The 27,149-nt window shown below is 42.6% G+C and overlaps 1 protein-coding gene across 1 annotated transcript in view; it reads left to right on the forward strand.

The window, feature by feature from the left end:
- Window positions 1-574: 574 nt before the first annotated feature.
- The window catches only part of LOC309669915 (utrophin-like), a gene marked incomplete at its 3' end in the record, with an annotated part of 108,317 nt that continues 81,742 nt past the window's right edge, over window positions 575-27,149 (forward strand). The window contains exon 1 of the mRNA XM_082480712.1: window positions 575-733. Coding sequence (XP_082336838.1) covers window positions 655-733 — 79 coding nt within the window. The 5' untranslated portion in view covers window positions 575-654. The remainder of the gene's footprint in view (window positions 734-27,149) is intronic.

A 27,149-nucleotide genomic window follows, 5' to 3' on the forward strand; every position in this document is an offset into this window, starting at 1 on the left:
GAGCGGGAACGGGAATGGGAGCGGGGGCGTCGGCTCTGCCGGGGCGGGCGGGGAGCTGCCCGGGGCCGTGTGCGGGGCCCGTCCCGCGGGGCTCGGCTCCCCCCCCCGCCCGGGAGAGGGGCTTCGTGGGTTCTACGACACGTGGCTCCCACGGCCCCGGGCCGGGCGGAGGAGCGGGGCTGCCTTCTTTGCCACCCGCCTCGGGCGGGGATGTCCCGTTTGGTGCCAGCTGGGTGACGGGTGGTGACACAGGCTGTGTCCTGCCCCCCCCCCCCCTCCCCCCCGGGGTGCACGGGTGGGCATGGGGCGCCCTGTCACCCGAGAATGGCCGAAGCTTTGCTTTCGTGGCTAGGGATTCCACTGGCCAGCAGCACCCCTCTGTGTCAACTCAGTTTTTAGCCCCCATAAGGTGTCCCTCGGCAGGGGCACAGCAGCGGCTGGCCGGCCACCTCGCCAAGCGTGGCTGTGGCCAGTGAGCCTCGGTCCCGGCCTGTGGCTCCCATGTGGAGTCACGCCTGGTGCAGCTCGTGGAGTTACGGTGCCTCTCTGCTCCTGGTCCTGCCCTGTAGGTGCTGGTGCTGAGCTGAGGCCTTCCATGGGAACCCTCTCCCGACGGATTTAGGCTGCGCCTGTGGCATTCCCCAGCCCGCGAGCATGGCCCGCGTCTCCGACCAGGAGGAAGGACCTGGTGGGGGACACAGCGAATTCAGTGACATCATTAAGTCCCGATCAGGTAAGCTGTCGAGAGAAACAGCGTTTTCCCGTTTTCTCCTCTATGCGTAGCTTCTGACATCAGTTTGCATTTTTAGGCAGCACGTTTTCCCAACTTTTTTTGGCCATATATTGGTAGTACAATGAGCGACTGAGGCTGTTCGTGCAGCTGTCCTACAATTAAGTAATAGTAATTGTAGATCTCTGGGGTTTTTTGACAGTGTTAGTCAAGTTTGTTTGTTTGGGATCCACCTTCTGCATTATAATTACCTCTGCTTTTGTAAATAACCATGTGCTTAAAAGTGCTCTTATGCAACCTAACGTTGGCAGCTTTTGTGTTTGTTCTCAGATGCCGAAAATGGCAACTGTGGCTGCAATACTGCACCTCCTAAAAGTGCATCATGGTAGTACTCGTGCAGTAAATTAATGTGCTTCCTCCTTAATGTAAAACAGTTGTCTAAGGCTCCTCGCTCAGGCATTTCCTCTAGCAAAACATTCATGTAACAGATCTGAAGGTTATTAGAAAAACATGGGGTTTTTTGGTTGTTGTATGTTTCAGACTTCTGAGGCTCTGACGGCCGCTGGGGTGGGTAAGGAGGTACCCTCGTTTTAGCAGGGGGAGAGCAGAAGCTTTGGAGGGGCAGAAGTGAGTTGTTTATACCTTGATAGAAATTTGTGCTATGTCCAGAGACTGGATGCTCGCTTCTTTAGCCTCAAAGGCTCTCTTTTTGCTCTTAAATGCAAAACGCTCCTGTTGTTGAAAGATTTTCCTTCGATGTCTGAAACCTAGCAGTGTGGGTTTTCTAAATGTTCCATACATTAAAAACTGCAGCTCTTCGGCTGGTGGTGGTTTCATATGTCGGATTATGTAGGATGCAGGTTTGAATCTGGATTCCATTGATGCTTGAATAGTTTGTTTCTTAGACCTCCTCTTTCTGGGGAACACCACCTTTGGTGGAGACAGTCTTCCTCTTAACTGCTGGAAGTTCAGCTTATGAAACAAGAATGCTTGTGGTTTTCTATGTTGAATTCTGTAGTGCTGGTTTATGTTTTCTGCTGTTATTTTGAAACCCCTGGACATAAATTTGATTATAAGTGTGCAGTCAGCACCTCTATAAGGGTTTTGAGCTTGGGGATGGCTTGCAAACAGTTTGTATGCGTATATGTATGCAACTACTGCAGTTTTATAGGATGTCTGAGGAAACATGGCTGTATTTGAGGTTTTTCTTGGATGAACAAATTGTACAGTAAATTCTGTTGTTTTAGTTACGGCAGATGATTGTAAATGTCCTGTTACAACCACTTAACTTTCTTCATCTCTGTTAATGAGAAAATTATGTATACTCTAATACTCACAAGGCTAAAAGACTTGTGTGTTAAATTAAAAATAGCGAGTGAAGCTTGATCTTAAATAATTCATCTTTTCTGAATAATATACTTGTTTGTATCAGGATGTGTGATTTCTTACAAGTTAATTACTGTACTACATAGCTCAGATCTGAACCATTCCCTGCAAGCAAACCTGTGGGAGGGATTTCCTAATGAAAGGGCTGAAGTTTCCTGAAGTACAGATGGCAGCAAATTAAAGGCTAGTTGTCAGGACAGGGGGAAAAAATATTGTAAGCTATGCTTCCATTTTTCCTAGATATCTGGAAAAGAGAATGCTAATTTTGATACTTAGAAAGAAAAACTGAGTTGTGTTTTGCTGGGAAGATTTACCCAGCACGGGATGTTCTTCACGGTATAAGTGACTGGAGTACAGTAGAAGTGTTACGTTATTATAACTTACAGATATTTGGGGTAGCTAGGGGTCTGTTTGGGTTTTGAGACTCTGTTTCTCAGTTTATCACCTGTGATATGGGAAATCTCTAACACTTTGATTAGAGAAAGCATGCAAATATTCATTTAGTATTTTCACCTTTAGTAAATAAAATGCAAACCCTGCTTCTAGCAGGTGAAAATCTTTAAGTGATTTAATATGTCGTAAGTGCATATTATTCCTATGCGTTTTTAATATAAGAACACTAAAACCAGTTTATTCTTGTAAATAAAAGAAGAGAGAGAGGTGTGTAATGTGCTGTGTAAAGATCACTTTCTCTTGGCTCTCCTGGATAATTGTCTGTCTCTTTCAACATGTTGTTCTTCATCGTTTTGGAACAGATCACCAAGCTGTTGGGATATCGTGGTTATTTAAAAACATTCTTCTAAAAGTGGTGGTTAAGATACATGGCTCAATCTGGTATTTTGTTATAACTTGGAAAACAATGATCATTTGGAATGCAAGAATCTTTTGGAGGTCAGCCCTTAACAAAGAGTGGTACTGGTAAAAATGTTTCTAAATATTTGGATACAAATGTAAACTTTAGTCTTTAGCAGCCTGTCAAGCTGAATATATTGTCTTTTTCTAGCCATTGCTGCTTTAGTTATCCCGCTTTGGAAAATCGGGAAGTAGCTAGAAGACCATAAAGGTGGCACTGTTAATACAGTGGTTGGTTATTGAAAACTCGAGCTTTAATCTAAAGTTACTCTTATGAGACTGTAATAAGACACACGAAGCTTTACTGCTGCTCAGTGCTGTGTGGTGCCCCTCTTTGCCTGTTTTTACAAGTAGAACTCGCTATGTAATTTTTTTTCTTAATGACTTGTAATTGGGAAGCTACCAGCCTACTGTGTGAAGGATATAGGAGAGCAATCAAAATAAATGAATGGTAGGTTGGGTTTTTATTTGTTGCTTGTGTGAAAAAGTGCGTGTCACAGGATTTCACAGATGGGAAAAGTAACTTTACAAATATCTAATTCATCTTTTGGGGAGTTCAAACTGAGAGGGTGAAGGATAAAACACTTTGAAGATCTCTGTATGTTATTGGTTATGTTGAAAATACTTTTTCCTTCAGTGGTCAACAGGAAAACTTTCTATGAACATGCTGTATGCTGCAGCTATTATGAGTGATAAATGTTTGATTATCCAAAGCAGAAGAGTTCCTTTTTCCAGTAATCTCACTTTTATGGCTTACGCTACTAGAAAAAAGAAAGTGAGACTTCTTTCACTTGTTTAATTAGTATTTATTATTTTCTGTTTTGGATGTGGCTCTTCTTTGATTAGATAGTTTGTTCACACTGCTCTACATGTAGCTACAAGTTATTTTTGAAGACACATCTTCTGCCCTTAGAATAGAATATGATGGTGACCAAAGCTGCCTTTAAAATAACTGTTGGCTATGGTAATTATAAGGGAGGCTGCCTTATGTTCGCAGAAGCACCAAGTGTCTGTTTCCCTCCCTTCCCCTGCCCCAGTGGTGGATACCGATGGCTGTGAGTATCTGATGGTTAAGGGGTAGGATACTTGTTCCTGGATAGTTACATTGGGTTTATATATTTATAATAAGCATTTACTTAGCATTATTAACCTGTGCTGTGTCTGTATGAGCGCTTGCTGTAGAAGAACAGTGTTCCCTTTTTTACTTCCCTATAGCATGAAGTAATGTATATGGAGCTGATTTATATCTTTGAAAGGCATCTTGTGCAGATAGGTGAGCTGCTCTCTTTGCAGTAGCTTTCAGGAAGGAATGCTGTGGGATGATTGCCTTACAGTGGTGAAAACAGCGTTGTCATCACCGGGCTTGAAGAACAGATGAGTCTTCGCTATGATTAATTATGGAAAAAAAGACAAACTCACTTAAAATCTGTCATGGTAGCTTGGAATGGTAATATATAATTAAACAGTAAGACGTGACAGGAAAAACATTTCTGGAAGATTACTCTACGCCTCTGGTGCATTTTAAGATACGAGTTCCTGTCTAAATTGAGGGGAACTTAATTCTTCTCGTCTACCTTTCATTTTTAATTACATTAAATATATTCAGCTGAAAGACTGCTTTGAGAAATTGTAACTCATTTTTGGAGTTCTCGGGCAAGGCTCATTCTGAGAACTGCTGCTGTTGTCTGTCTGTCCCTAAGAAGCAACGCTTACTTGGCCGGCATCCCCCTTTGCTCCAGGATCTCCCTGCCCTGTGGCTCCATGTGTTGCCTTTGGAACCAGTTCCTTCGGTCGTGCCTCTCGCAGCCAGATTGCTACGGGCCAAATGCGCTGCTTCTCATTTGTCATTTTGGCTCTGCTGGTGTGATATGACCAGGAGTCATTACAGTTGCAAGCAGACCCTTGGGATTTGTCGAGTGCGCATGGAGTTGGTGTGGCTGGCTTTGCACCGTGTGAACTCTTCAGGGATGTTTGTGCAGGGTGTGTGCAGACAAGGTGTTGAAGCCAAGCGGCAAATTTGCTGCTGCTTATTCCTAGCCACTGAAATTATTGGTTTTCAAAACTAAACCTTTAGGTCGCTGTAGCCCATCTCCTTTCTGTCGTTTGTATCGCCTCCTTTTCTTGGGCTGTCTGCTGGGGACAGATTGGGTGCTGCAATGAAGACAGTTCTAGGGTATTGCTTAGCGTTTATGAAATGGCAGATATATAAGTACCAGGCTGGTTTCTTCTAGTCTCTTGATTGGTAGGTGAAGAAATAACATATGCTGCTCTGTGTGTTTGAAGCACGACTTTGCCTTGGAATAGAAATTGAGGCTCCTCAGGGAGGGGAAAAAAAAAACCCAAACCATAAAAGCAGCCCATTGATTTGCGTGTGCTCTGCCAGGAAATGAAGACATAACCCTGGGCAAGAGCTGCCGTATGAGGCACTGTGTGTAGTGTGTTAAGTGTTTCTAAAGAGGTCTACAAGTCGGGATGGGGAGAGGTGGCTGCTGGTGATGTGGGTCCCCCCCACCGATGCAGATCCCATGGAGAAGGGGTGCCTAGGTGAAGGGCAGACCAGGAGCGATGAGAAGTTCCCGGCTCTGCCTCCCCTAGCCCTCTCTGAGGCTGTTGCCTTCTCCCCTCCGGTCTCTGAGGGAAGAAGTAAGACTGGCATACGGTATCATGAAAATATTTTCATGTGCAAAGAAATTCTCAGAGTTCATAGCATTGGGCAGCTTAGCAAAGAGTTAGCTGTGCTGTCTTAACACCTCTCAGTAACTGCTCCTAATTTTCCTCCTCACCTCGACTATTCCTCCTAGCAGAATCACTTGTCTGCATTGTGTGTGTTGGGGTTGACTCTCGTGAGCAGGGCGATACTGTTACTAACATCTTTTGCTTGCAAATAAGTAGGGAGATGGACTGGAATAGTTACTGTAGGTGTGGAAGGGCAACGGGAAGAGCATGTGGGCTTGAGCTGAACTCATGTCGTTTCAGGACAGTATAGCTGCTCTGCTGCCAGGTAGCAGTTTGGATTGGTGTGCTCAGAGCCCACATGGTCTCCTTTTCACGCATTATACAGTATCCCTCCTTCAAAGGAAAATGCAGAATTAGAAGAGCGCAGCTGTTCTCACCCATCCTGGGAGCTGAGGTGCTTGTAGTATGAAGCTGGGGAGAACGGCATTTATTTGGATGCTTTAATAACAGTCTGAAGAATAAATAACAGGGTTTAAACATGGTGAGGTGGGAGGGAGGGGTTGCATTGTCTGACTTTTTATTGTGTTGATGAAAGAATAAGTTTTAGTGCTCCGTACTTTGTCAGAAATCTGTTTTATGTCTCCCTCCCCTCCCCCAATGTGTTTCTGGAATGAAATGGGGAAGCAAGCTGAGCCATAATTTCAGAAAGTGACAGTATATCCTCAGAAAAAAGCTGGGAGTTTTAAAGGTAGCAACAAAAATAACAGGCTAAGGAAATGGAAGAGCCCTCTGGCATCTGCAGCTTTGACAGAAGACAATGATACAGCTCTGTTGCAAGCTGTAGTTTTGGGAATGAGGCAAGAAACTACTGACTTGTAAATATACACAGCTGCGAAGTCAGTGAAACATCTGCCATCAAGAAGGAGGAGTCAGAAACTGCCATTTATTTACTTATTTATTAGGATGACATCTTTGGGCCTCTTCTTTGAAAGGAGATCCAAACCACCTGATACTGCATTTGGAGACAGTAAAAAGAAAAACTGACTTCGGTTGTTGGACCCAAGTTGGGCTCAGCCCTGATTATAGCCAAAAAAAAAAAAAAAAAGGAAAGAACCAAAATACGAACACTTGCAGTTACCTCTTGTAGCCACTTACCAGTGGGACCAGCAGCTTGGGGCTGGTACAGAGTCACTGGCCATGACTCTAGGTGTGCGTGTCTGAGCAGCCGGGAAACTCTGATGTGGCTGTGGAGGCTGGGGCCAGGCTGGGCACTGGTGGTTGGTGGGAAGACTGCCAGAAGATGGTCAACCATAACAGGGAGGGTGCAGGCACTCACAGTTCCTTCTGCCGAGGGCAGGGTTAAGTCTGGGTGTGTTATGGGCTGTGTTTTCCCTCTGACTGTCTGACTAGCTCTGGATGTGAGTCCCAGCGATGCAGGAGAGGCTGGTTATCAATGGGGACACATCTACAACCGTGGCAGTGACCTTCTTGTGAAGGTTTCTTACGTTCAAAATTTGTTCACTCTTTAATGAAAATCTAAAAATGCAAATTATTAATCTGTTGAGTGCATGGAACAGATGCATTAAACATGTTGAGATGCTGGAGAGGAATAACTTGAGCATTGCCTAGCTAGCTTCATTGGTAATGAGGCAGCTCCTGTGCCAGAGAAGCCTTCTCTAGCAGCCTAGCCCCTTCTCAGGTGTGGGGGTCTCCTGCTGGGTGTGGAACAAGTGGTGAAGAGCTGCTGAGTCTTTAGCTGGTGGGAGATAGAGTGACTGTGTGTTTCAGTAAAAGACCAATTTCTGTCTCAAAAACACAGGATACATACTGGTAGGAAAGGATATGGCTACACGATGGAGATTAGATGTGCCTTCTTAAGGTTATTTTGCTGATCAGTATAGGGAATGTGCAGCAGTACTTTTCAGCCATAAATTATTGGTAATGAAGGTCCTTTCTGGACTTCAATATCTTTTCCCCTCACCTTGTGGAAAACCAAGAGGATCCACCATCGAAAAACTCAGAAATTGTGTAAAGGAGTTAGACAAACATATAAGGACAGTCACTGTCTTGCGTATTTAGCTGTGGAGTAATATGCATTTAAACCATGAAACAACATGCTTTGATGCATCTATGTAATTCATTCCACAAATAACTTTAGTTAGTTCCTTTGTATTCTGCTTTTATTGCCTAGCATCAAATGTGGTTTTTGCTCCCCTCCTAATTTAGATGATGGCAGAGGACCAAAGGTAGAATATGCTCCTAAAATGTTATGCTACAAATTAGTGATCAGAGAGAAGTGGTGTGATGGATAAGTTCTGAAATGTTTTGCTAGCTTTTTATTGTTACTAATTTACCATGCTATTCCAGATGAGCAAAGAGTAGTAGTCTGTGGACAAATAACAAATGGAGGAGATCTCTTTGAACGTGTTACGGGAGCATGCTGGGAATAGGGTGAAGCCTTCTCGTTTCTACGTTATTTTAATAGTTATGTTATAAAATACAATTGTATTAAAAGAAGAGAATAAATAAAGTAGTGTTTAAATGCCAACAGACCAAGACCTTTCTATTCCCTCTTTATAGGCTTTTACTTCTGTTATAACTTAATAACGAATAGCAGCTATGGTCAGCATAAATAATTTCCAGAGAGAGTTCATTGCTCTCTTTTTCTGCTTTCTACATGTACGTCTTGTTCTTGGATGAGGCTTCTTGTGGAAATTCACGGGAACACATTGTGTTAACGCCGTGCCTCTTTCTTGAGAACAGACTTTGTGGAAGTTGAAAGTCTGGTAGTGTCCTTCTGAATATAGTTTTGCTCTCTCTAGGATGGTGGTGTGTAATCTTTCTGCTCTGAATGCTTTTCCTCTGTGCTCAGGAATTTTTCTCTTGGACCTGGCTGTAGTCACCAATTCGGAGCTCGGTGGTTTGATTTACTGAGCTTTCTAAAAAACAAAAAAAAAAGTAATCAATTTTTAGCTAATTTAACACACTGTTCATTCAGAGTAGAGTTTATTAAGTTTAATCTGAGAGTTATTAAAGGTCACAGTACAGATGTGAAGTTTTTGCTCTGGTCTTTCTACTCAGAAAAATACATTTGCACACTTTATGATCTGTGCAGAGGATAAGTGTGTCTGGCAGAGTGTCAGTCTTGTGCAGTGCCCAGGTACTTGTGGGTGAGGATGCTGTTTCTCCCTGGTGCACTGAGGATGGGAGCAAACAGCCCAGGCTGCTGCAGGTTCCTGGTGGGCTGTGGACCACTAGCCCTGTTGCATCCTTGGGACTCTGTGCTCCTGCCTCCAACTGTTGCCTGAGTGCAGATGAGGCTCCACCACCAACCCTCCCAACTTGAACATTACTTTTGGCATATTGAGATAATTCAGGACAAAAGGATGCTTTTAAAAACGCCCAACACCGTCTGAGCGCCCCCCCCCCCCCCCCCCCCCCCCTTCTGGTTTCACTGGATGTTTGAGACTTTATTACAGCCACGAAACATACTTTTGGAAGATTATGGTGCTATCTCAATAGGATAAATCCAATGAGTTTTATACGTGCACAACCAGCATGTCCAAAATTGAACCAGAAGAAAGAGGAAGGAAGAGTTCAAATGCGGTTGTGCCCATTGTCACAAATGTCGTACTGCTCTGTGTGCGTGTTTTTTCTCTAAGGCTATTGAAACCCAATTCAAGTTCATTATTTGCCCTCTGAATGTTAACAGAATGTTCCTTCTTGATTACAGGAAAAACAGTATTAAAGGAAAGGAGACTACAGGCTGTCTCTATCTGTAATTTTAGTGAGGTGCTTTACAGAGTCTCTATAGATGCTAGGCTCCTCACCATGCCAGATTGCTCTTTCCCCCCGCGAAGAGCATTGCATAAAAAACATTGACTAGAGATGCAGTTTTAACAAGAAGCTTCAAAAGCCCAGGTGCATTGTATCACTACTGGGAAAACTTTTTTTTCTTCTATTTATGAGTATTGGGAAACTGACGGGATCAGTTTGTGGCACGTTTCTGTGTAGATGCTTTTCTTGGTCCTTTCTGATCCAAGGAAAACTAGATCTGTTCAGACTTAGAGCTGTTGAGATGCAGGGGAGGAGTAACTGCCGCATCAACTGCGGTGGTGTCTGTTAATTCTCAGTCCTCCAGCAGAGCCTCTCCTTGAATGACACCTCTTCAGAGTTCAGAAAAATGCCTTTTTATGCCAAAAGGATTAATGTACCGTCTGCAACTTTCTTACAGGTCCATGTATGCTTGGCAGGAGGGAGCACAAGAACCCGCTATGAGGTCTCAGCCCTGATTTCTCAGGGCCTTTATGTAGACCCTCCTCTAGAGAAGTGACACATGGACCTGAGAAGAACCAGATTTTAGATTTCTTATTTTTTTTTGGCCTAAACCAGCTGTTCAGAATGGTTTTCATTTACCCTGTAATGAAGTAAGTAGTTCCTAAAACTTAGGAAACTTGAAGTTAATGAATTCCATGTAAATTTGTATTTTGTTGTTCGTGTTTGTTTTAAGAGGGGAAATAATTTACATACTAGGTCATGAAGGCTGTTTGTCTTTCCAAGCTAAGAATTTCCTGACTACTTTGAGGTCTTCTCTACCTGTAAACTGCTGGAGCTGGTTTTCTGTCACTATATGGTAATAACCTCCTCTTCTCAGCAGGCAGTGTTAAATATTTCATCATTGTTTAAGGATAGTAGTTACTTTGCTTACATAGTGACAAACAGTCTTGGGTGTCTTCATCTCCATGAAGAAAATGCAGAGACAGAACCCACCTTTTTTATTTTTAAAAAAAAACCCCAAACAAGTCTTATGAATTGAAAATCCCCAAATCATCTCTGGTTTAAAAGATCAGTTACTTTTGAGCAAGGCATACAACACAGTTGCGGTGTGACAGAGCTCTTTGCATGTCGTGAGGTACCATATCTGTAAAGAAAGGAAGTTGTGTTCACATAAACATTTTGCTTCCTTTAAGTGAGGGAGTGGAATGGGAGGAAAGAACAGTAGCTGGTCTCATGAAATGGGTTGCTTTTGGGGGGTAATCATGCCTTGATTACTAGTTTGGGGGTTGTATTCCCTCTTGGAGAAACAGTGAAGTTAATGCCAGGAATGCAGTGGGGAAGGGTAAGGTCCTGTGGTCTGGCCTGTCTGAGGCATCAGGTGGGACAGAATCTCGGTGGTAACAAGTGCCATTTTCATGTGTCATGCAGTACAAACCAAGCAGCCACCAGAATCGAAGGACCAAACTGGAAGAGCATGTACTGGACAGAAGTGAACTCTCTGCTCATCCAGCTCCTGTTAGCACTAATGCTGGTCTACTGTCAGTTGTGAGACTGGGATATTTATATGTCTCAATTTGAGCCTCCATGTTATAAACATAAAATATCACAGCCTGCTCTCTGCCTGAGTGTATAAACTTACCTTGCTGTTGCTGTGGTTTGGGCCAGACTGACCACTGAAACAAACAAAAGATGCTCTCCCCAACCTCTCCCTTCAGGGAGAGAAGGATGAGTGAGAAAGACTTACGAGTTTAAAAAACTAAACTACTTTAATGAAATAGTAATAATAAAAGAATGAAATATATACAAAACCAGTATCAGGCTCCCAGGATGACAGTCACGTCACTGGCAGGCCCTGGGAAAGTCCCACACTGGACTCGGTGACAGATGGGAACTGGATTCAGGAATGCACGAATTGGGATCAAAGGCAGACAAACAGAGTCCTCCTCGGATGCCGGCCATTGAAGAAAGAGAGTGGACCCCTTTGATCCCTCAGCTTTTATACTGAGCGTGATCCAGACAGGATGGAATACCCTGTTGGTCAGTTCTGGGTCACCTGTCCTGTCTGCTCCTCTCCACAGCTGTGACCACTCTAAGCTCTTCTGCTTCTGACCCTTCAATGGGGCAAATAACAAAGTTAGCTGCCTTGGGTGTTATAGCAATAAGTATAAGCAAGAGCCTGTCTGCATACCATCCCTTGGCATCAACTATAAACATCAGGCCTTATCATTCTGTAAGTGATACTGTTTGAAAAATACGCTGTTAATTTTGGAGAGGTTAGTTAGAAGAGACTTAATTGAAAAGTAAAATTACTGAACAGAGAATTGGTTCTGTTTTACCTCAAACCAGGAAAGCTGTATATACCTGGTTGGGCTGGCAGAATTCGGGGTTGAAAGAAGATGCAAAAAACCTTTGAAGTAACTGGAGTTAAAATGTGGGATCTTGGGTCTAATGAGATGTAGTCTGTTTTACGCAGGAAAGGTGGTGTGGCACATACAAACCAGCAATTCATGTAAAATGTGATGACAATATAGAATGGCCACCTAGCTAATAACAGGCAGGGTGACTTCATAATTGCTTGTGGCATTGATTTGTTATCATTTGTCTTGTCCCTGGGGATGATTTGTGACTGAATAAATAATATTTAAAAATAGATGTCTGTTCAATTCCAAGTATGAGGATAATAATTTTTGAACATGATATGTAGTTAAAAATAATTACCCAAAATAAACTAAAAAGCCTCAAACCTTGTTTTTTAAAAAACATCCTTTTTTTTTTTCCCCGCAGTTGCTTTTTTCTGTGTGTGTGTGAGTATGCTCTGTTCCTCCTCTACCTTGTTCAGTTTCATAGTTTTTCTTCCATTTGGAGGGAGACTGCAGTGACTGCCTCAGTGTTTGCTGCATGGCGTGTGTGGGGAAGAGCAAAAGAGCTGGAGAGGCTTTTTTTTCTTTACTGCTCTCACCCCTCTACGAGGGAAGGGTGGAATGAGCGCTGGTGCGGCACTGCTGGCTCCCGCTGCCCAGGGATGCCGGGGGGGGGCTGCATGATGATGGCTGGGGACCCCCTGCTCCTGTTTTTTCAGGCAGCATTTCCTCTGTGCTGTGCACAGAAGGCAGTTCGGTGAGACAATCTGAAAATCTAGGGGAACAGGTGGAAAATGTTATAATACTTTTTTTCCTGCTGAACTCTGCCTCTGTGGCTTCACCTCCCTGGCCTGGCAGGCGTTTGCAGGGAGGGGAAAAAAGTGTTCCTCAGGGAATTAACTGCTGCTCTAGATGATCTTCACAGAAGATAATTCCAGTGAAGACAGAATTGTTTGCATAGAATGCTTCTATGAATATTGTACAGAGAAGGCTTAGTGGAAAGTGGTCCGAGGGCAGTAACTACTCAGGCCTAGATCAGAAAATGTTTTGGGTACCTGATGAGAAACTCAAGGGCCTGGTGCCGCCAGAGCAGTTGGGTAGGGAAAGAGACCTTAGCTATCTACAAAGGGCCTAGACATCTTAAGGCATCTTCCTCAAAATGTAATTGAAGAGCTACAGTTTGCCACTAAGGTTGGTGAGCGGTTTGTGAGAAACTCTGTGTGGTTGGAGGGAGCTGCTATGCCTCTCTCCAGCCAGGGCCTGTGCAGTGCAGCGAAACCCGTGCAGGGGTCACTTCTTCCAAAACATGGTCAAGGAAGGGGGTTGTGGTGGGGGGAAGAGGCATTTAGGGTGGTGCCCATCTTTCCTGTAATTGTCTTTTAATTAGAACCCTCATGCTGGCTTGTCACTCTTGAAATGCCAGTTCAAATTTTCAAAGGGTTCAAACTGCTGACCCTGAGCACCGGGCTGTGGTGTAGGGTGAGATCTGGCCTGTTCCTGATGTATTGTGTGGTCACAAAACGTGCCAGGAGGAATATGAGGGGCCGGAGAGCATTAAGGGCCTTTCTTAATATGTCAGGGAAACCCTAACGTGTTCTGGGGGAGAAAGTGTTTGTAAGCATTTTTTCACTAGAGATGTACTGCTCGATGACCATGTCTAAGGCTTAAGGCTAAAAAGAGGAGTTAAGAAGCTTGTTCATCTGCTGAAGCTGACACCAAGTCATCAGTACCAAAACTTGGTGCTGAAAGATGCTGGTCTAAGCCAAAGAGCAGGCTTGCACTGAGCCTTCATATTTTTCCCAGGAGAAAGATATCATAAGGTCATCAACCAAAAGCTAGAGAAAAGGAGCATTGCTCTCCCTTTCCCTCCCAAAAATAAAACAACCAAACCAAACCCTTATGTTGCTGGTATAAGCAACCATCTGGCTACCACCCCTGTTGATGGTGGCAAGAACGTAGTGTTAGCGTGATAAACAGCTATTGTGTTGCGAGGGGGGGCTGGCCTGTGCACAGGGACAGTTCTGATAAAATTTTGGACAAAAACACACTGCAGGAAGAAGAGGGATTTCATTGCTGTAATAGTTTACCCCAGATGAGATAATGATCCTGTAGTTTATGTCAGTGTCACAGTCTGAATTATGGAGATGCCTAGAAAGAAGGGGAGCTTAGGGCTGTATATAGAGGGGTATTGTGTCACCACGTAGATGATGATGGATCCTTTTGACAAGAAATCAAGCCCCTGTTTTCCTGGAGGAAATGGGGGGATATGTTTGGAGAGCTGTTTCCTTGGTTTGCCTGGTGCTATCAGTGGGTGCTGAGCTCTGATGCAGGGTATGTGTGGTACAGAGCTTCTTAGCTTGGGCACAGTGGTGCTCTGGCATCTGGCATTGAGGTGGCAGGTGTGCTTGCAGGGACATTATGCAGAGGTATCCTCGTCAAATGCCTTCTAGCTTTATGATTTCTGTTTTGCATTCATTTATATAGTGTAGTCAATCACGTGAAGTGAATGATGCGGTATGCTGTGGTTGGCACAGTTGAGGTCTGATCCTTGGTGATTTGCTGGGTGAGGTTGCTGACATTTCCCACAGGAATCGTATGCGATGTGCATTGCTCCAGTAAGTGCAGCTGAGGAAGGTACCTGCCCCACAGAGGAATGCGAGTGTGGTACTTCTGCTCCAGGGCACTTTCACGTTGCAGTAGCTCCTGCTTCTTGCAGCTACTTTAATGTTGCTTGTGAAACTGCCTCTCACTGGTTCGCTTGATGCTACACCTAAATTAGGGGTTACTGGGTTAGGTCAGGGATCACTCTAGCATGTAATGCTCACTTCTGAGGTAGAATAAATTTTCTTCAACAGGAACTGGAGTAGAAAAGGAAGAGGAGCATGCAATACCTGGTGGATCCCATAGTTTATGGTTTAATGAATAGAGAACATAATTCAATGCCAATGTATTTGTGGTGTTCTGGGCAAAACATCACATGGGATGTAGTGGTTTCTTTGTCTGTTGACCAGGCAGAACGTCTTTAGCACTGAGGAAGCTAGCATGAAAGCAGCGAAAGGTCCCAGAAGCTTGCTTCTGTTGTAGGCATGCCAGGTTTGCTCTTGCTTTTTGTCTCCCTCCAATATGATGTTGAAGAAGTCCTGGGCTGTTGTATTTACCGTTGAAGGATTCAGTAACCTTAGTTTAAGTGATTAAATTCAGCTTCAGGATGAAGTCTGTGGTTGACGGTGAAGTCCTCTCGGTTGTCCAATTCTGTTGAACAGGGCCCTTGCAGAAAATAGAATCCACTGCAAATCTCACCACTGGAGCTGGCTGGGAAAAAGTAATTCATGTTGGGTAATGTACTTGTGTGGAGGTTTTGGTTTTAGCATGGTTTGTGCAGAAAAAGTGAAAGCTTGGAGTTTGCTGCCAATTGTTGCCTTGGAAATCCTGATACATCCTTTCCTCCACTGCACTGCCCTGCTGTCATCGGGGAGGGGGAAGCTGGGATAGAACAGAAACAATTAGCCAAGTGGTGAAAATGGACTGCCTATATGATATTCTAATAAATTGACTGAGAGAAATGAGGACTGCTTAGAAATATTTTGGTGTTTTATCTATTCTCCACACTAGTTCTTGCCATGTTTTGTTGTAGCTTCTTATTTTGGCCATGCAGTCTAAAGCTTTAACTCATACTTTTGTCCCCATATAATAAAAATACATAGCCATCCCCCTCAGGTACCTGGGAAGCCCTAAAGTTAGGAAAGAAAGGGACCTCATTTAAACACTGTGTTTCTCGCCTTACATGTTCAGTTGAACACCCTTTTGCCGCCTGGGGAGAGAAGGAAGGGGTTAAAGAACGTGAGTTCTCCTAATGTAATGCACTGTTGAAAGACAGTAATGTGGTCATTTGAAACAAAAATTTACATGGCCTAGGACTAGTGCAACCTGATTATGAAAGTATTCTGTATCATTTGTGTGGGTATAGGAAGGAGGAAAGAAATTGTGAAATGAGTTGTAACTCTTTATACTTGTTTCTTACAGTTTGAAAAGTCTTTCTTCTATGGGTTTGGGTCCTTATGTGCACAAAACTGACACCTTTTTTTCCTTTATACCAAAATGCGTACAATTGTTTTTTTTTTCCTTCTAGTGATGTGAGGACTGAAGGCAGAAAAAGTGCTTTTGTTCCTCATAAGATATGATGTCTGCCTGGTATTCTCATGTGCAATAAGGCTCCTTTCATACTATTCCAGCACTCAAAAAGAACCTTCAGTCACTGTCCTATTAAGAACCTCTTGTGCAGCCAGAAAAATGTAAAGAAGCCGTAGACATTCGGGACTCAACTCTGATCTACAGTACAATGAAGAAAAGGAAATCATACATTCTTGGCTCTCTTGAATTTAGCAGAGCCAAAAGGTTATCAGCTGACAGCGTAGATGAGTTGTAATTATGATAACTAATGTTACTGGAAGTCTTTAAAAAGCAATTGAATTAATTATGTTTGATCTTGGTGAGAATCTGTGGCTGTTGGGATGGATCTTGATCTGGATCTATTATCTGGGATACAGTGTGGTGTGAGGAAAAATAATGTATGTGAATTGTGTGCAACTCATCTTTTTATCTACTTTGTATCTGTATTGTGGCATACTTAATAGAGAATATATTTTTTTCCTGTTCTTTTTATTCCTCTCCTTTTTGGATGAATAGATTGAACTCTGCTGCAGTTTGGAATTTGCAAGATATCATGAAAGCCTTTTTCAAAGTCTGGCAAATTGTAAAATCTAATTTCAGTGAGAATTAGTGTACGATACAGAGTTTGTGCCTGCTGTGTAAGGTAGATATAATTAAGAGAGTTACAAAACCTGTTTTGCAGATTGTTATTTTTAGACATAAGTATTCAATTAATACACAAAACAGGAACAAAAGAGAATTTCTGATTAAATTACTATTTTTTTAACTAAGGCATCCTTTAACTATCTTAATCAAGCGGGACAAGATAAAGTCTTCATTATATATAGAATTCCTTCCTTAACAGTCTTTAGACATTTTTTCTACCCCCCTCTGAAGGACTTGGAATGACAAGAGTACAGCTGAGGACTGGGTGGGTCAGCCAGATCATGTCTTCCAGTCATCTGGTTCATTACAAATAATCATCTGCTGTTTACTTAAATATCAGTAGCACAAGTAGGTAATCTGCTGCTCTACCATTCCAGTGCAAAAAAGTGCTCTGCACTTTTTGCGAAGTAAGACCCAGCAAGTTTAATTATATTTCAGTAATGAAGGGTGGTGTATTAAGACATGGTGAGTGGATTTTTCTTTGCTAAAAACTTATCAAGAGCTGATCCAATTATTATAATTTGCCTTTTTTCATAATAAGCAGAACTAGTTAAGTCCTCTCAGCTTTAAGGAATTTCTTAAAGTCCTATTTCACATTTCCTTCTGTAGAATAAACAACTAAATTCAATATGAATAACCACATACTTAATTTTGAAAAAGATGATTTGTTTTCAGTTACTGTTGAAGTAAGAATACATATGCAAGAGAGACTACTTTTAAAATTACATCCTCAAGGAAAACGTATTTGTCTAATGTAAAGCTAGGTGAAATAATGGTGCAAATACTACCTTGGCCTTGAGTTCTTTGGTTTTTAATCTCGAAAATGAGAAGGTTTGCCTCTTGATGACAGATGAAGAATGTGAGCAAAACGACATTTGATCTTATGTTTTTTCTTTCATGCCTACTCCTGTCTCCCAGACTGTGTTTAGTGTAAAACAAGCCTGTCCATTCCCAAACTTATTTTGGCTTTGAGCTGATGTGTGTATAGTGCTTGACCTGGTCGTCAGCTGTGGAGTATGTGGCTGGCTGTCTTGCTTAGCTTCCCCGCTTAGCTGCGTGTCATGTCGTAAGCTCTTGTGATGGTCTTTTGGTGTTTTTTGTCAGTACTTGAGAGATTCTTCAACTATAGGATGGTCGCCTTTCCCTCCGCCCCGTTACAACTATTTGTATAGAAACTCATCCTGACGTGATTAAAAGTATCAGGTCTGTCTTTGGATTGTTGGGTAAAAAATGTGGAAGCACTAGTCAAAGGGAGCTTTATGCTCCATCTACAAGGAAAATTTTTGAGGTTCCTGCTTTATTCTAGGCAGCTAAATAACAAGGGGTAAAAGTGTCCTGAGATGGCCAACATCACTTGCTTTTTCGTGGGATTTTTTTTTTCCCCCCTCTCTTAGTGGAACTTTGCCGAATTCTCAGAAAAATTTGTAGAACTCGACCTCGCATTTCCATCCCCGGACAGACCGTTAGTGCAGTGAGCTAAGCACAGACGTGGCTGTGTAGCTACAGAAATGTGTTCCCTTATGGCAGTTACTCAAGAATATCTTTGAATATTTATATGGTGAATTAACACCATAGTGTAGAGGAGGTTTGGCAGAAAATCTTTCAGCATCTTGCAAGCTGCTCCATGCAATATTAGTGGTTTCATTGCAAAAGTGCTTATTAAAAAAAAAAAAAGCACATATAAAATATGCTGAATAAGGATGTTGAGAGTTGAATCTGGCAACGTGGGATTTTTGCAAAGGCATCTTGTTTTATGGATTGTCATTTACTTGATCAGACTTTTATTTTCAAAACTGCTTACACAGGGGAAAACTTTGTACTTTCTTCAATGAATATCTGTTTCACTGAAATTCAAGTAGCTGTATTTTATAAACCTTATTAAAGTTTTTTCATAAATTGCAAGTTGACCTCAGCTTTGATAAATCTGTTGGTCTGTTGTGAGTCGTTACTGGCATTAATGTTCTGAAGAAGGAAAGGTTCTCTCTTTCCAGTTGAAGTGAAATCCTTCATTTCATGGAGAGATTTGAGGAGCGCTTGCTTCCTTTCCTTAATTTTTCCAAGCTGACTTTCCTCTTAGAATGGCCTTGTTCTCCCATGGCAACCTGCCTGGGTGGAGGGGGAGCCTGTGTTGGGGATGAGGAATAATTCACTTTGAAGAACAAAGTTTGACAAATCTAGAAGAGTCATGGAGATTGTAAAAGTCAGAACAACAGGACTGGCTGTTAGAAATTACTTGATTTACAGCAGCTGTGGTGTTGCCAGGTGAAATTCTTCCAATTGGGTAAGGGCAGAGTAATTCCAGCTTAGCACCCACCAGGGCTCCTCCATGCATGGGTCACACCTGACCCACTGCTCCACATCACCCGCCGTGGGATGCGTGGCAGGTAATTCATGGGCACAGCAATCTGCTCAATGAAACACTAACTGCGCTACATAAGGTTGAGGGAGAAATTATCTCTGCAGATCTTTTCTGGTGAGAAGGTAGGGCTTAACTGTCTGTAAGCAATTAAAATTCATGACAGAAGGTCAGGATATTATACCCTTCACTAGTCATTTCTTCATTAACCAGACTTATGCAAATATAACAGTCTGTTAAGATTTAACCTCAAGAGATGACTTCTCGGCGAGCTTTCTAGTCTACAAGGATCAGTGTTGATGCATAAAAATGGGGAGTAGGTGGAAATGCTTTAAATGCCTTAGAAGCCGCCTCCAACTTAATATAAAAGCACAATGGCTGAAAAAAAGAAAGCAGTTTCTACACATAACATATGAAGTGTTTAGTAAGCAGTTGTGTGTAGCGGGTGTTGGGCGATGGAACTAGCTGATAGAAGCTGTGCGCTTGTAGTGTGTTTAAAATACCTGCTAATGACTTTGTATCCACTTTATTATTTAAGAATTGCCTTGTTTTGTTTCACAGTTAAATATAATCTAGGTTCTGGATTTTCGTATGGCTAGGCTTTTGTCCTTGAGTGAGGTGTTCTTCCACCCTTCTACTACTAAGTCCTCCCCCCATCCCCCTTGTTATTTCTGTTGAGAAATGGTAAGCAGTGAAGAAGCAGCTGTAACTCTCCATGTGCGTAGTTTTCTTGAACGTGGTTCCCAGTTGGTGGAATTCCTTGGACCACTGAATTGCTTTAAAAACCTCCTAATGCCAGTTGAGTGCGATCTGTCAGGGGAGCCCACTGCTCATCATAGTTTGTCTATCTTGTTACCAGTCTGAGTGCTGTGACTCTGGTTCCTTAGGTGAATGACCCCATATATTTTAAAGGTTTAACCTTTTTCTTGATTATGTTTTTCAACCTATGCAGCTCCTAACATCGGAGCCACCATGTCAAACAGATCTTTTATACTGTTAAGGGAGGGTGTTCTTTAGGATGTGTATCTGGCTTGGAATGTGAACTGCTAAAGACCTCTTTATGCTATAATTATAATTTTGGGATACCATATCACAATGGTAGCTATTGTTTTTTTTTTTCTTTAAGGAATTGTTTTCTGTGCACATGAAGCCCGTTTATACTGCAGAATAGTGCTGGGTTTTTTTTCCCCTTCTCTCTTAATCAGAAGGGAAAACTGTAAAATTGGTGTTGTCTTTGCCTCTCTTCTGCACTATTGATTGTCACAGACCTTGGACTGGGTTATCCATAACTCAGGTCTGTGCCTGTGTCACGGGAAATATCAAGAACATGCAGGAAGATCACCCTTGATCTTTAGCACCGTAGCTTAGTCTTCTCCAAGAAAGCAAACAAAGAAATCATAAAAGAAAACAAACGAACAAAAAGCTTACCCTGACTTCCTGCTGCTTTCTCTGTTTTCTCACTGCAAATGTGGACTGATGCCTTCAAAATTGAAAGAAGGTAGAACTTCCAAAAATTATGTTCCTATAACTTTTTTTTTTTTTGTTATAACAATTTACTGGGTAGGTAAAACTCTCCTGTGACTAACTTTGAAGAGCGATTTCTGCTAAGCAGCAGAAATGGCTTAAATAAAATACCAAATACTACATATGTTAGCCCAGGAAAAGCAAGGTGTTGGGTTGTATGTTGTAAGGGTTGGGGAATGGAGATGAGAGAGTTCCAAGCAAGAAAAGATTGTTCTTGAAGAAATAGGTTTCATGAGTTTCAGCCCTCAGGTAACAAATTATTTTAAAAAATGCTCCTGCCCCTCCCCCTCATAAAAATGAACGGTAAAGTAAATAAAAATGTGATTACACACCTCTAGCTTGGCCGTTTCTTCCTGATGTACAAAAAGCACAGCCACGAAATAGGGCAGCGTTGTTAAGTGATGGAACAAGATGCAATGGAGCTGGGTTTTTGTCATCTTTGTTGTGTATGTTTAAAGATGAGACAGGTGTATGTAGATGTATATGCCTGTGCACACACATATACATAGACACATATATATTTCCCTTCTGGGGCTTCCATTTGGAAATGGGGAAATTCCTGAGAAATTATGCAGCCCTTTCAAGTTGAGAATAATTTTACAGCTGTGTGCAGATCTGAGATTTTTCATTACAAGTCTTTCTAATGAGGTGTTTCCAGTTGGTTGCTTGGGAGGATGGTAAATCCTCTGTTCGTACAAAAGCACGTGTGTGTGCTCCCTCCATCACGTGCTGGGGTGGGAGTTCTTGCAACCTGTCCTGACACCCCCCCCGCCACCTCTCCCCCCCTCCTACCAGCTGATGTCAGGGGCAGCTTTTCCACCTCCAGCCTGAGTTGTCCCCAGATAGCAAGGGTGACTTGGAGGCGGCCAGCAACAAGAGCATCTGTGCACACTTGGAAGTACATCGTTGACGTGGCTGTACCACTCTTAGGGGATGGATTTACCTCCTTGTCGCATCCAGACTCTGCAGGGTGGGTTCCTGGACGTTGGGGATATAGGAAATGTGACTGTTGAAAACCTTGGATTACAACAATTAATAGAAATGTGGTGATTTGTATTTCTTTTTTTTTAGACCATCTAAAATTTGATTTAAGAATTGGTGTGCACTGCCCTAAGATCCTTTGATTTTTGTTGGTCTTCTGAGTCATCCAGAAAAAGGTTTATAAGGGGGGAGAGAGATTCAGAATAGAAGTGGCAGACAGAAGTCGTTCTTGCTGTTGAGTGTTAGCTTCATGTGGTCAGAGACTTCATGTAGTAGGTGCAGACAAGAAAGAGTTGCATCTCAGGCAAACAACTGAGGGAATTCAGATATCCAGCCTCAGTGGGATAATATTTGTTGGCACTTCTTTCCTGCTTCCCCTCCACCTCCACAACCCTTTCCTGGCCAGCTGTGATATCTCAAATGAAAAGCAATCTCAAACGCTTGTCATAACTATTTATGGATGTTGAGTTGAACTACTCTGCATGCTTGGTAAGGTTAATTCCCAAGGTTCCTCATGGGTGTCTTCATATTCTGACATCTGTCAGTTTCTTTTCTATGCAAGCAATGTCTGGGCATTGACATCTGGACTCTGGAGATGCAGGCAGATTCACTGTTTCCTTCCGACTCTGCTCGAGAGAAGCTGGTAACTGTTTTTCTACTTGGTCCAAGATATACTACGCCTCTTCTGGTGGTCAGGGTCTGAATTTGGAAATTCCTAGCTATTTTTTCCTGTGCTTCTGTATGTTTCCGTTTCCTTCCTTGTCTGTGTACTTTCTTACTTGTGTATGTGAGCATGAAAGTTATGTTTGAATTGCTCAAGAGAATGAGCAGGGATAGTGGTGATTTCATGAACTTGCTGGAAAATCTTAGTTTCACTCACAGCAAGAGGTCCCCACCCAGCTGGCGAGGCTTGTGCAGTTCTGTGCTGGTGGCTGCGCCAGGCTCGCTCCTGTGAGCTTGGCTTTGCTGAAATTAAAACTTAACTCAGCCTTTAAGCATCGTGTATATGGTTTCCTTGTGGTTTCTCTTTGTACTGTGTTGTAAGTTCACTATCGTGTGCCCAGCTTTTTAGACAAGAGATAATTGCTTTATGATTTTTTTTTTCTTCCACTTCCTGCATGCATTGTTCATAAATCCTAGTCAAAGGTCTGGCAATAACTTGTTAATGCAAACATGAGACACACAGTTGTTCTAGTCTGCCTAGCTTCCACTTTCGTAATGGATTTTGTATATAGACACAAGGGATGTATATGTGTGGTGATCCATCCCTCCCCCTCCTTCCTTGCCTATCGTTTTCTGCTATTTGCACTGTTCCAGTGCCAGAAAGGGAGGAGAGACAGACTCTAGAGGACTAAAGTCTCTGCAGCGCTTAGCTGGAAGGTACTCGGATATTACAGTGAGGCTGTCTAGAAGAGCTTTAGATGAAGGGGATCTTGGAAACATGTGTTTTCTAACCTGGGTTATGTTAAAAGACACTTGGCTTATTCTAAAATAATTTTGGAGAACTTTTGTTCAGGCTGATGGAGCTGAAACACTTCTGCTACATTTCTGTGGGGTGGTTGTGGATGAGGTTGCTATTTTGTACTTGCAATGTTTACTAAGCTTTTCTAACGTTATCCTGATATGTGTGTTGGTTTTCTTTTTCTCGTAGGATGATACAGCACTCTTCAGAGTGCAGTTTAATATCCATCAATTTTTTTACAGATAGCGAAGAAAACCTGTTGCTGCTGGCTGTGATTATAGGCTACCACCAGCATGATGGAACGGGAGCTTCTAGGGTAGAGCAAATTGAAGCATATGAAATGGAAACGTCCTTATTTTTGCAGTGGTATTAGCCATGAAGCTTAATGATAAAGTTTGACTTTTTTACCTTCAGAAAACAGCCTGGCTGGTGCAGTGAAACTCCTGATTCCTGCAGGAGCCCTGTATGATTTCTGTAAGCAGCAGCCTAGATTGGAAGCACTTACCTTCTCCTCTGTTTCCACCTCCCAAGCCCTGTCTGGTTTTGGCATTGCTGCTGCTGCTTGAACCTTCCTGCTCCCTATGAGCAGCAGAACCAGACCATGCCTTGTATTCTCCCAAATCATAACAGATCTCTTGGCTGTTCAGTTCTGTAACGAAAGATGGGATTTAGGTGAGGGGAAACATACAAATAAACTCCGTAATCAGCTTGCTGTGTCTGTGATCCATCCTTGGGCTTTGAGGGATGGGTGGGCTGTAGTATTGGTGATGACCAGATGCTGTGGTTCAGAAGCAAGATGTGAGGAATTCCCTCCTGTCATCACCGCTGCTCTGGCATGGCTTCCCAGCAGACTTCCTGGTTGGAGCGGTGGTTTTAGTTTGGAAGTAGGCTGTTGTTGAGACTGGTTTTCTGAAGTAGTGGAACAAATGGCAAGCCGACTACATCATTAGAGTGCCCTTGGTGTTTTTGGCTGGAACTGGCTATTAAGGGCATGGGGAATTGTATGAATGGTCATGATAGTAATTGAGAGGAGGTCTGGCTGTTCCCGTAGTAATCACAAAGTTCTTGCTGTCTATGGCTGGACACGTATCCTTGTACTGTCTTCCTCATTGTCTCTGCCGAATACTGAAATACAGTTTGAAATGTATTGGAGCAATTCCACCCAGTTCCCAAGGGAGGCAGCGAGGGCTGGGACGGGCCCTGGGCGCTTCTCTGGGCTTGTTTGTTAGAGGGAGCTGGCAAAGGTCTCTGTGGCCAAGCTGGGCTTAGCCAGAAACCCGGTGCTGGGGGTGGCTATGAGTCATGGTCTAGCTGTCTGCTGAAATGGCACTGCAGGGATAAGTACAAGTTAGATTTATTGTGACAGTGTTCTCCCTCATGTTTGCCTGTACCTGCTTTTGTGTGCTGGTGGGAGGAGTTCAGTGGTCCCACCTGGTGCTGCCCCAGGGCATGTCCTGTTCTCTGCTGCTTCTCCATCCCAGCTGCTTGATCTTGCATGCAAGAGACAAAGCAGGGGGCAAACAGTATTTATTTCCAGCGGTGGCAGGGATATATGCTCACTTCGCTGGATTGTACTGGGATGCAATGAACTGGCCTGCCTCATTGATTTTGACCCTCCCGATGGAGTGTCAAAAAACTGATTAACAGTTGTATAGCTCAGTGGTAGAACAAGGCAAGAAAGACAAAGTTAATTATGGCAGAATGGGAGGTACAAGATTGTTAGTGTGACAGCACCTGATGATCATGTGGGAGTGAGAAGACTGAATGAACTGTCTTGTGATTTGCTTTGAGAGCTGATTTTTTTTATTTCCTCAACAGTAGTGAGGTTTTTGTTGTTTGCAGGAGGAGCAATTGAGTATATGGAGGCAAGTGGTGAGAAAGATAGGGGGTGGAAAGCAGCAGGACTGGGGGTGGTTAGTTGGGTGTAGGATTTATGGTCAAAATAGATTTCAAAAACCTGTTGGGAAATGTGGCTTCTTGACTCTGTGGTCAGCTGACTGCACCTACGCCAGAGCTACTTTTCGATGACCCAGGGCCTCACATACATTCAGTAGCACAAGTTCTACCAAAGGTACATTGTTGTTTTTTGTGTTAAGTAACATCACAAACAATTTAATTCCACTTGTATGAAGTTCTCCTAAACTGCCTTACTCATCTTGCAATTTAAGCCATAATGATCTTTATTGTGGGGATCCCCTTTTTTTCCTGTCATGTTTTATGAAACTAATACGTACTGGGGGGTTGATTTTTTTTTTTTTTTTTTCTTTTTCCCTGTGGCTGACTTGAAGTACTTTTGGGATTAAAAAGTGATTTTGAGACAGACTTCTGTTATAGGGAGTGCAACGTATCAGAGCTCAAAGTGATTTTTGAAATAAAACAAACAAAAGCACCTACCAGCAGACTCAAGAAAATAAGCAAAAAAGAATTAATTCTGTGATCGTGGTACAAAGTAAAAAACAAAACAAAACAAACAAACTGAAGCAGCAATGTAATTGTATAATGCTTCATTCATACAGCCGTCTTAAACTAGTACAGTTACAATGAGGTAACTGTGCATAAATAATAGAAAAGTTTATATGACAGTATAATGGTGTATTAGATATTAAATTATTGGTAATGAACACACTCTGATGTCTGGTTGAATACAGGTGTTGCAGAGAACTGCTTAAATCTAGGGCAAGCTGAAGGCAGAGGAACAAAGAGCCAGGAGGGCTGCACGCTTGCGTTTGTGTTAGTGAATTACAACTGCAGTACAACTTGTTTCTGTGTTTTGTTTTGCTTCTCCTCCTCCTTTATTTGTATTGGAGTTTTACCAACCTATAAGGACTTTTTTTTTTTTTTTTTTAAAGTACACCTCTAAACAAGCTTAATACAGCTTGCCTCAGTATTAGCTTTGTGAGTTTAAAGTGGCTTTTGGTGTTGACAGTGCTGCAGAGAGCAATGAGGCACCCTTTTCAGCAGCGCCCTGTTGCTGCTCAAGAACGAAGTTGAGCTAGTCCTGAAATAACGCTGCAAGAAAAATCTACTCAGTGCTCGGCAGCAGCAACAAAAGCGAGTAGGGTATTAGGAAAGACGAGACAAAGTAAGGAACGAATTGGCAAACACGGTGTGCCATTCGGAGCACTTTGCTTTGTGTGCTAGAGAGACCGTGGGGTTATAAAAGACCGTCTGCTGAATGGAGTGAGGGTCCTGAACGCGCAGGACGGTGCATGGAGTTCCACAATCTTAATCTATTCACTCTAGTGTAAAACCCCTTCTTCAGGGTTACTTATATTATATCATCATATGCTCACAATCATGAATATACTCACTGCATACATATTATTTTAACATACATGAAAACCATACTTATTCAGTCAAACAGGGGAGGGGCAAGACACTTAAGAATTTGCCTTTTTCCCCTTGAATTTAAGGCTTTAGCTTTAAAATGCTTTTGTAAATGTGAAATTTTATTTAACCTCTAGTAAGGCAGTTCAGTAAATGTCTTCATAACCAATAGTACAGAGTAAGCGAGGTGGAGGGTGGCAATAAATGGCAGAAAAGCTGCTGTTCAGACCATGGATAAGAGTGTGCACCTGGTCACACTTCAGGTTTAAGGCATGATGCTTCAGTAAGGTGATGCATATCGTTGTTAGTATAGTGCGTGCATCTGTTTTTAAACCTCAAAGTGCTTTAAAATCAGCTGGTAAACATGTATATTGTTGGCATTAAATATTTATGAGAGAATGCTACGTTGTATGTGCTGCATCACAGTAATTCTGAGGCAGGAACTGTGTCTTGGGGTTTAATTTTTCTGGCTTGGGAAGGTGTGTGATTTGCCAGTCAGTCTTGCACAGGAAGACTTCTTGGAACTTACTGCACCTGTGGCCTCTATCTCAACCTTCACATGTGATTTCATCTTTAAATTCAATTAATACTCAGTTAAGTTGGTGACAAAAGCCATACTGGTGGTGGCAGCAGTAGCAGAGTTCAAGCATCATTGTACCATAGTACTTTGAGAGGTGCAGACGAAGTTTTTAAGACTGATACTGTGTAACTGCAGGCTGCCTTCTGCACAGTGTATGCTGGCTTTGCTGAGATTTCTGGGAGTTTTATTATGATTTCTTGGTGGGTGGTGGCATTTGAAGACTACAAGAATGCAATCCTTCTGTCCAGCGGAGCTTTGGTAATTACTCCTCCGCACACTTGAGCTTAAATAACTGAGCCCAGTGTTCCCCATTTGACCTGGCA

This window comes from Vanellus vanellus (genome assembly GCF_965231255.1).
Source record: "Vanellus vanellus genome assembly, chromosome: 3".
Lineage (NCBI taxonomy): Eukaryota > Metazoa > Chordata > Aves > Charadriiformes > Charadriidae > Vanellus > Vanellus vanellus.